Here is a 10434-nt window from a genome sequence, read left to right on the forward strand (position 1 = left end):
TATTATTATTATTATTATTATTATTATTATTATTATTATTATTATTATTATTATTATTATTATTATTATTATTATTATTATTATTATTATTAATGTACTGCTTACCTGTCATCCGACCTGAGTCTCTTCGCACCATAACTGTTCTTTCTGTGTGGAGCTTAGGAACAGAGACACTACTAAGGAAAGTCCTGTTCCACATCTAAAGTGCGTTAGAGATTAGATCAGGCATAAAACAAGGAACAGAAACTGTCTGATAGTTGCGTGTTTACTGCCCTTGAGCCATTTTTTCAAAAAGATGCTTCTCGCCTTTGAAGTCTAGCCAACCATTTACTTGAAACACATAACGATAACAAAAAAATGATAAAAAAAAAAAAGCTTACAAAATTGTGCATAATTTTGCATATCCAACTTGAAACTAACTTCAGTGGGGTAATTTAAGAGATTGCTCCCCTCCTTTATCGTCCTCCCTGGAGAAACAGCAGTGCTGCCTACGGCCATCCCATCCTTACCCCCTCTCCCGCCCCACCCCCAAAAAAATCAAAAATTTCTTTCCAGAAGAGCAATGCACATATTAGTCTTTAATTTATGTATTATTTGAGTTTTAATGCCTACTGATAAATTGTGCAATAGTTAAGAAAGAAAAGAAATAAAAAACCCCACGGAGCAGATAACATTTTCATCAAACACGGACTGTAAAACATTCCACTCTGTCAGAGAACGCCCACCTTTTGGGGCTTTCATGGATAAGAAACATGATAACACTAAGAATATTTTTAGAAGTTGCCTCGTCAGGCATATTTAAAGCCGTTTTCTCATTGTGCACTATCGATCACCATTGTGCCAGCTCGCGAGCGCCCCTTGCGGAAGCACGCAGTGCAAGTTGATGGTTTTTTTTTGTTTGTTTTTTCTTTGGCGTTCAACACACGGATATGACAGGTACAAATGAGCATAATAATATTTCTGGCTGAAATATTTTCAAATTACTAGATGAAGCGTGTCGTTTGTGTAGTAAAGTTGGTGTTTTTCCTTTATGAAATATAAGGCTTATGGACCTCGATATAATTTTCTTTTATTATGTGTTTTACAAAACTTGCCGAAACGCACTGGACGACGCAAATGAATATTTTTTTAAAAAACTGACTGTTATCCATTTTCTGTCTCTGAAATATTTTTTTCTGGAAATGAGATTAAAATAAGATTATATGCTAGGTGGTCCCACTACACTTCTGATTCAGTCCCAATCTCCTGGGAAAAGGAGATTGTGAAGGTAGATGGGTTGGTTGATAGGTGAAGTATACGTTGGGGAATACATTTATTTATTTATTTATTTATTTATTTATTTATTTATTTATTTATTCTTCCATTGTGTGCTTTCTCACCAACTTCATTCTTGATTTCTTTTACTCTTAACCAGGTGGCACACGATGCAAACTCGTAACGAGATAGCTACATGTCCTACAAAGTCATTTGTACATCTCAGCAATGCTCACATTGTTTGAGCTCTTTCAACAGATATGGAAACAATAACATTAGCGACCAACTTCAATAAATTATTCTTTCTTTATTGTCATTTCCCAATTTACCTAAACGCACCATGGCACTCCAGTGGTCACGCGGTCAATGACATCACGCAAGAGCGTACGTGACGCAGAGGGTTCAAACACATGTTATAAACGTAACCGGCTTTTTTCTACGCTTGATCTTCATCGCCACACCACGTAGCAGCCGTCCGGAAACAAGTACTGTCATCCTCCGGGTTGCTATAAAAACAGTTGTCTTTAATTTATTCGGGGTTTCCCCCTCTTCAGGATCTGTCAGTAGCTGATGAAGGTAGTTAGCACTGCTAGCATAGCTGGTGAACTTTCATCAACATCTCTGCATAGTGACTGAGGTTCAACTTTAACCAGCGTGAGGGAGGCACCTTGGTAGGGAAAGTTGACCATACACTCAGACTCGGGCACCGGAGCTTAACTTAAAAATAAATATACATCAGTTTTCTCTTAGCAGTGTGCTAGCCGTTAAAACCGTTCCAGTTGAGCAGCCAGGCTCACTTCCTTGCGTCGTGTTCGAGGTCATTCTGTAGCCCCGTCTAAAGCAGCTGTTCGCGGTATACAAAACATGAAGAGCCTCCCGTACTTCTGCCGAGGAGAGGTCGTTCGAGGATTTGGAAGAGGAAGCAAAGAACTCGGAATTCCCACGGGTGAGGCAAGAAACGGGCACCAAACTATGAGATTTACAGTTAGATAATATGATACATAACTGTCTACGTAAATAACGTAAGGTCTATGATAACAGATTCTTTACTGATTCTCGGAATTGTGCAGAGGCTGGATCTTAACTTAACAAGTCCATCTTAGCGGTTTTGTAAGTCACCGGATCAGTAATTTACGCTTTACGTGAGCGTTATTCGGAAAAATCATTCTACATTTGTACGTAAACGGAGCTAATATTTTTACGTAGGTATGTGAGTTGCGTAAGGGAATCTGACTGATTCTAAAAGTGCAGCTGTTGACTCAGCATGTCCTTGTGATTCTGTCCAAAATGTGAAGTCGTGTTTTATGTAACCTCACATAAATAGAGGAATTGAGCAGATGGACACAGACCAACACATAAGAAATAAAGAAATGTATTTGGAGTTCCTCGGGTTGATGGCAAAGGCACTTTTTATGAACTTTTATTTTATCAATTTTATCCATCGTATCTAAAATGTGTTTATCAAATGTAAAAAATTAACATTACAGAGGTAGTAGTTTTGAATACATCCTTAATTGAAGAAACTAAAAGATCATCCCTTTTATGTGTAAGTATATGCAGTAACATCACGTGTGACTGTTTTTTATTGTTAAGTAGTAAGCCAGTTCAGATTTTGTGAAAAGTAATTTTCCAAACTTTCTCCAAAAGAGATGACCTTTTTAATTTTTTTTTACAAGCAAAGCAGGTTTAATCTACCAAAATAAATCCCTTTGAAGAGAGTCTAATTAGATAGTCTTCTAGCTGGAGATGGGCACCAGCACCCCTCCCGACCCCACTGAGGGACAAGGGTGTCAGAAAATGGATGGATGGACGGTCTTCTGTTTTTGAACAAAATCTGATAATATACTTAATAGAAGTTGATCACTACTTGGATGTAATTATGCAACAAAATCATCCAGATTCAGATGTGCTGTGCAACATGCCTATTCATTGGTTTTATCTGGTGCTGCATTGTCAATGTCATAATAAATCCTCTAAAGTAAATGAATCTAAGCAGAGTTGCAATTTGATAAACTTTAGTTTTGTCATATAGAAAGGGGGGAAAGAACACAATACAATAAATTAGTTGTTCCCTTCTAAAAAATAACAAATTCAGCCACTTACAACTCATAGCATTTATTGTCTTGTTTACCTCTCTGCCTGTTTCTTTGTTTTGTACTCCTCTCTTCTCCTTCTGTCCCTTATGTTGGGATTTACAGCCAACTTCCCGGATTCAGTGGTGGACAATCTTCCAGCTGATATCAGCACAGGAATCTATTACGGCTGGGCTTGTGTCGGGAATGGCGACGTTTACAAAATGGTGATGAGCATCGGCTGGAACCCTTACTACAAAAACACAAAGAAGTCCATGGTAAGTTCAAGTTGGGTGGCTTTTATTTCAGTCATAAATTCATCCTCACTTTAAACCTGTTTGGTTGGCTGGCAGTATGTGTGGTTTCTTCCGTTCGAAGTATTAATTGTCCTTTGGTGTTGAGTTTTGAGAAGTCATGGGAACAGAAACAAAAGCCCTGAGCTGCACATTTATCCTGACATGGCTCCAGGAAATAAAGTTACTCAAGTTTGTCTCTGTCTGCATTGAGTTAGGCAGACACCACACACCTGCTTGTGTCAGGGTCGTTTTGCTGTGCTAAAAGGAAAACTCCAGGTGGAATTGTGATCGACTAAGCATTTCAATAAGTTTTGGCAAATTATCTGCTTTTAAAATTCGTGTAAATGTCTTTGGGCTTCCAGGAGACGCACGTCATTCACAAATTCAAAGAAGACTTTTATGGACAGACTCTGAGTGTCGTTCTGGTGGGCTACATCCGCTCAGAGAAGAGCTTTCCCTCACTCGGTATGCTGTCATCTGCGTTTTTAGAAACTGGAATACGAAAGTCATATTCATGCATTTGTACTTTAGTGAAAGGAACAAATCCGAGTGCCAGTAACACAGTTTCTTCCCCTTTCTTGTACTATTTATCTCCTGACGCACAAACTGCCTGCTGCCCTTTTATCCTTGCTGACAGAGGATCTCATAGCGGCCATCAACAGCGACATCGAGGAGGCCAAGGTTAAGCTGGAGCTCCCGGATCACAGCAAACTGAAAGAGGACAACTTCTTCACCAGCATGACCAGCTCATCTCCGGTCACTTCCTCATCCGCCGCGTCCACGTCTCAGAGCATCATCAACGGTCACTGACAGCTGGCAGAGACGGCAGCGCCTTTGTGCCCTGAACACGTTTCTGTTCACATGTCGGCTGTCACATAAACAGTCAACCTCTGTTTCTTTTCACGTGGTTCTGTGTTAAAACGCTGTTTTCTGACATCTGTTGTTTGTTGAACTGTATATATTCTTGCATTATTATCTGGTTCTACTGTATATTTTGAATCCTTTAGTAGAGTGGACAGATAAAAATCACTGATCAGATGTTTTTTTTTCTTTTTTACGTGGTGTAAACAATGATTTAAAGGAACCATAAACTCAAAGAAAGATAACTCATTATGTTATCTTCATATACTCAAGTCAGCATTGCAGCTTCATTGTCCTTAAAAGATCATATTTTGTAATCCGTCGCTATCAAAATTATGATTAAGTTGCAACTTAATCATAGTTCATGATAAGTTTTACTATTTCATCCTGTCAACGCCATCTGCTGCAGAGTTTCTGTTGGAGCTGAACCGTCTGTCTGAAATCCTACATTTGACCAGATTTGTGGTATTAAAAGCAGAATACACAAAGATGTTTTAAGAAGTTATACCACATATCACTGCAGGATTTGAATGTGTTGATCCTTGATATCAAGGTCTTGGTTTTATCAGCCATGCTGAATTTGATGATGAACCATTTGAGGACTGGGGGAGGAAACACTAAGCTTGAATGACCAAGCATTTTTTTTTTTCCTTTTTATTAGTTATAGTCAAACATTTGCAAATGATTAGAAGAATAAAAATGTTAGGTATTTAATGTGTATATACAGCAAAAGCCTTACAAGTTTATGAACATGAATTATTTTTTTACATAATCGTATGTGAAAGTTGTGCAACAGACAAACTATTGCCCATTTATTAAATATTTTTTTGGGAATGTGTTAAAAGCCCTTGAAGGAGTATTTTCTTTTTACTGTTTATTTTAAATTTGAGATGACAGGAAACTGGATGTGAAGTTTTTACATTCTCTGTAAAACTTGTTGTAATTGCTGGAAACCTGCATCTGTCATTTTTAGGTCTATTTAATTCATTAAAGCCTTTCTGAGGCCTGAAATTATTATCCTATGTCATAAATGTTGTCTTCTTACATCATAAAATATGACGTATTAACCAAAGGCACCTGGTTTCTTTTTGTTATTGTTTTTAAATTAATTTAGCTTTAATCACAGTCCAATACTTAATTAAAGTGATCCAAAGTGTCTTGATATTTATCTCAGAAATTGAGAAAGAAACATGCTCATCTCATCTGTTGAGATCTTCTGGAATTCCCACAAGTAGAGTTACTAAAACAGACAGAAAGGCTCAAAAACATAATACAATAGATTACTTGTTCCCTTCTAAAAATAACAAATTCAGCCACTTACGACTCAGCATTTATCTTCTTGCTTACTTTTGCCTGTTTCTTTGGTTTGTATTCCCCTTTTCTCCTTCTGTCCCTTATGTTGGGATTTACAACCAACTTCCCGGATTCGGTGGTGGACAATCTTCCAGAAGACCAAAGAAACATGAAAACTATTTAATTTGACTTCTGAAAATGATTTCTTATTTTAAAGATGAAATATAAACGTTCTTTTTGATCTGTCTGTCTATTCTATCTGTTTATTGTGTATATTTATCTTTGTGGCATAGATTCTTTGAGGCTAATAAAGAACAATCTTTTTCGTCAGGCTGGTTCTAACTTACTCAAACTGCATCGGGGTGTTTTTTATGGGTGTTGTCTCAGCATTTCAGGCATACAACATTATGCTATTTCATCCTTTCAACACCGTCTGATGCAGAGGTTCTGGTGGAGAAATTTTAAGATACCACTTCAGGATTTGAATATGTTGACCTTTGATACAAAAGTCTTGGTTTTATCAGCCAAGCTGATTAATGTGATGAACGACTTTGGGGGGAAAACAAACACAAAGTTTGAATGACCAAGCATTTTTTTTTCCTTTTTACTAGTTATAGTCAAACAGTTGTTGATGATTAGACTGTATCTGATGTGTGCATACAGCAAAAGCCTTATAAGTTTATGAGCATACATTTCTTTTACATAATTGTATGTAAGTTGTACAACAGATAAATTATTGCCCATTTATAAATATTTCAGTTTTATGATATTTTGTAGGGATGTGTTTGAAGCCCTTCAATGAGGATTTTCTTCTGTGTTCTTCTTACTTCAGAAAATAAGAGATTAAACAAAACATGATTGCTTTTCATTATTGTTTTTATATTGTTTTAATCAAGGCAAAACATTTGATTTAACTAATCCAATGTCTATCATATCATCTGTTGTAGCCATTTTCTCGAGTTCCTGCAAGAAGTAAGGCTACTGAGTGGGGCTGAAAGGCTCAATCCTTTCGGTTTTAATTTCCCGTCATGGTGTCATTAATTGCTAGTGGTGACTGTCATCCATCCATCCATCCATCCATTTTCTTCCGCTTATCCGGGGTCGGTTCGCGGATGAGCGACCCGAACCGGAGCTAGTGTGCGAGGCTGAGAGGTTCCGGATAGAAATACTCGGCCTCACCTCGACACATGGCTCTGGTTCTGGAACCAGTCTCCTTGAGAGGGGCTGGACGTACTTCCACTCTGGAGTTGCCCACGGTGAGAGGCGCCGGGCTGGAGTGGGCATACTTGTTGCCCCCCATTTGGGCGCCTGTACGTTGGGGTTCACCCCGGTGAACGAGAGGGTAGCCTCCCTCCGCCTACGGGTGGGGGGACGGGATCTGACTGTTGTTTGTGCTTACGGGCCAAACGGCAGTTCAGATTACCCACCCTTCTTGGAGTCCTTAGAGGGGGTACTGGAGAGTGCCCCTCCTGGGGACTCCCTTGTTCTACTGGGGGACTTCAACGCTCACGTGGGCAATGACAGTGAGACCTGGAGAGGCGTGGTTGGGAGGAACGGCCCCCCCGATCTGAACCCAAGCGGTGTTCTGTTGTTGGACTTCTGTGCTCGTCACGGATTGTCCATCACGAACACCATGTTCAGGCATAAGGGCGTCCATATGCGCACTTGGCACCAGGACGCCCTAGGCCGCAGTTCGATGATTGACTTTGTTATCATCTCATCAGATTTGCTGCCGTATGTCTTGGACACTCAGGTGAAGAGAGGTGCGGAGCTGTCCACTGACCACTACCTGGTGACGAGTTGGCTCCGGTGGTGGGGGAGGAAGCCGGTCAGACCTGGCAGGCCCAAACGTGTAGTGAGGGTCTGCTGGGAACGTCTGGCGGAGTCCCCTGTGAGACGGAGCTTCAACTCTCATCTCCGGCAGAACTTCGAGCACGTAGTGGTGACTGGCATATCTTAAAATGCAAATAAATAAAAGGGGAGTGGTGGAATTTCCTTGATTGAAGCAAATATTACTGAGATCTTAGTGAAGATAGATTTGGAGTTATATTCTGAGCATGCATATTTAGCAGAATGTGTTGTGTAATTAACCACAAATGCAATAGCTTTTCTCTTCTAGCTTAGTTCACAGTAGTATAAACTAGCTTCCAAAAAACTGTAACTGTGGGGGGGGGAAATCTTCCAGCTACAGCTTTAGTTTAAGTTTACTTTGTAGCCAAAACGAACCAGGGAAAAGGTTTCTGTGGGAATAGCCTTTAAAAGATCCAAATGTCTCAGGGTCACATGCCAGACTGCGCCTCAGAGGGAATTTTACTTTAAATTTTTTAGACTTAGTCAAATAAAAACTGAGCCGCATTGTTACAGTCAAAAGCAGATGGAGCTGCTTGCTATCACACTTGATTTTCAGAGCTTTGACTTTAGTCTGACTTCCCTGCCCACAAAGCCGGTTGCCCAACAGCTTTCAACTGGGGCAACTGGTATAGTAAGGAAACCACATCACATGTACTCAGTCTTTTATAGAACCGTCCTCCATTCTTTCTCTCCTCATCTCCTGTCTTATTACTGAATATTTAAATATGTGTAAAATATTAGACGGAGAGAAAAAAAAAAACTTTATTCACAACAAAATACATTTCTTTACTGAGCTCTGGATTTGACTTTTCTTAAAACATCCAACCAAACAAGAAGTCTCTGTAATCTTCTAAGCATTTATTCATAATTTAAAACAGTTGACATGCAGTTTGACCCTGCAGGGAGGTGTCTGGTATCTCAAATGATATTCACAAAGACATTTAAGAAGCTATTTATGACTTATTGACACACACTTATATAACGCAACTTAATCTAACTAGTTAATGAGATGCAGTTTCTTATATTCTACTTGAACATGTTTCCTGATTTACTGTGTGTAAAACTACCAAGCAATCGGAGTCCTGAGCTGGAAAATAACACTGTATGTCATAATGTCAGCAGAAAATGTTGTGAACAGTGAGGATTAGTGGTTAACTCCAAGTTGAAGTTTTAATATAGTTAATGGGACTTTTGAACATTTATTTGTGCACCGCCTGATAAATAAGCGTGTAAATATCAGAGGTGCGAGGAGAACCCCACTGAGGCAACACTGTGAGCTTTGTGTCTTACAAAGAAGAACCATTGCATTACATGACGCTTCTTTACAGCTGAGACTAACATTGAAAAAAATTCACATTAATTTGAGAAGCAATAAATCTAATAAAAACAGGGATATTTGTACAAAAGCTAACCCCAAAGGTTCACCTAGGGCTCAACATGCATCAGAAGGACCGAATATTTATAATTTTGTGGGGGAACCAGCAGCATGTTGGTGACTACAAAAAGCGTATGACTTCTGGGCAACTTGCTAAGGCACATTTACCCAAATTAGTTGCAGTGTATGTTTACATTGGACCCTGTATGGATAAGGTAAAGGTAAATTTTATTTATATAGCACATTTTCAGCAACAAGGCATTACAAAATGCTTTGCAGGAATTAAAAGGAACTAAGTTTGTTCTAATCCCTGTTCTGGGTTGATAAATAAGTGTAAGTAAGTAAGTAAGTAAGTATCCTCTGGACTTCTGGGTTGCTGCACAAGTATTCTCTGGACTTTCTAAGTATGCCGTAAATTAGTAAAAGTGATAAGTACTCCACAGTTTCTAAGTAATAATAAAAACTAAATGTTTTTGTTCTGGAGTCTGCATAATAATCTAAAAATTAATCTAATATTGATCTAAATAGTCTACAGTTTCTAAAAAATAAGCTAAAGAGTGACTAATAAACTAATAAACTAGAGTCTCTGGTCCAATTCCTTTTCTGGATTAAAAGTAAGTACTCCACAGTTTCTAACAAAATAAAATAAAAAGGAAAGGACACATTAGGGCGCATGGCAACATTCAGACAAAACAAAGGGCAAAACAAAGACATGGGTGAAGGAAGTGACGTCACAGGGCCATGAAACCACGTTGCTCAGCCTCCGGGCAAAAGTCCGATAAGATGTTATCAAGGAATGACCTTGGGAGCGCTCAGCTCCACAGCTGCATGGATGACAGGAGGGGGTGAGGTGGGAAGGAGTGTTATGTTTACATATCTTCAAGGAGATTGGAAATATGCAACCCTTCCAAGGCCACACGGGGAAAGCCAATTCAGATACATAAAGTCTTAGGCTGGGTTGATTATAAATTCCAATCTTCCTTAAAGTTTCTCCTACATCTCAGTTCCCAATTATCCAAATTAGTTTGGTGTTTCCACTGAGCCGAAACTAGCAACTTCTCCAAGATCGATTCCAGTGAGTTTCAGAGTCCTCAAGCTGGCGATGCGAGTTCAGCAAGACTCGCATCCAACTTGCATCTCTGTTCACACCAACAGTCTGAGCGTTCGCTAGTTCGGCCAAGTCTGTCAAAAATGTGTCGATAAGCAGGTATCCGCAAGCTCCAAACAGCTGAAATCCTGTTATGAATAAATCCAGGGTGAATCCCGCCAGGTGTGTCCCCACAGCACAAGAGGGCTCTCCTGGACCCAGTCTTCTTGTTGAGAAAATTTGATCAATTGCATAAGATAAAAATCCACAGAAGAAATTTGCATTCCTTATTAAATAAATCTAAAACCTTAATGCTAATGTTTTTGTTAGAAAAAAAAGAGGAAA

The 10434-nt window shown here is 39.1% G+C and overlaps 2 protein-coding genes across 3 annotated transcripts in view; one reads left to right on the forward strand and one right to left on the reverse strand.

Annotated features, from left to right (window-relative positions):
- Positions 1 to 3471, reverse strand: part of LOC103470242 (glucosaminyl (N-acetyl) transferase 1) — an 8677-nt gene extending 5206 nt beyond the window's left edge. Inside the window, exon 1 of one of the 2 annotated variants that reach the window (XM_008418532.1) lies at positions 3386 to 3471. The gene's annotated coding sequence lies outside the window, so the exon portion shown is untranslated. Of the gene's footprint in view, positions 1 to 105; positions 491 to 3385 lie in introns of those variants that run through there. The other variant, XM_008418531.2, reaches the window with a different exon arrangement.
- On the forward strand, positions 1614 to 5500 carry rfk (riboflavin kinase). Its single transcript, XM_008418529.1, has 4 exons — positions 1614 to 2200; positions 3453 to 3604; positions 3985 to 4087; positions 4260 to 5500. The coding sequence occupies exons 1-4, from the start codon at positions 2119 to 2121 to the stop codon at positions 4430 to 4432; spliced, it is 510 nt and encodes a 169-aa protein (XP_008416751.1). The 5' UTR covers positions 1614 to 2118; the 3' UTR covers positions 4433 to 5500.
- Positions 5501 to 10434: the final 4934 nt, after the last annotated feature.

The sequence above is a fragment of the Poecilia reticulata genome, linkage group LG9 (assembly GCF_000633615.1).
Source record: "Poecilia reticulata strain Guanapo linkage group LG9, Guppy_female_1.0+MT, whole genome shotgun sequence".
NCBI lineage: Eukaryota > Metazoa > Chordata > Actinopteri > Cyprinodontiformes > Poeciliidae > Poecilia > Poecilia reticulata.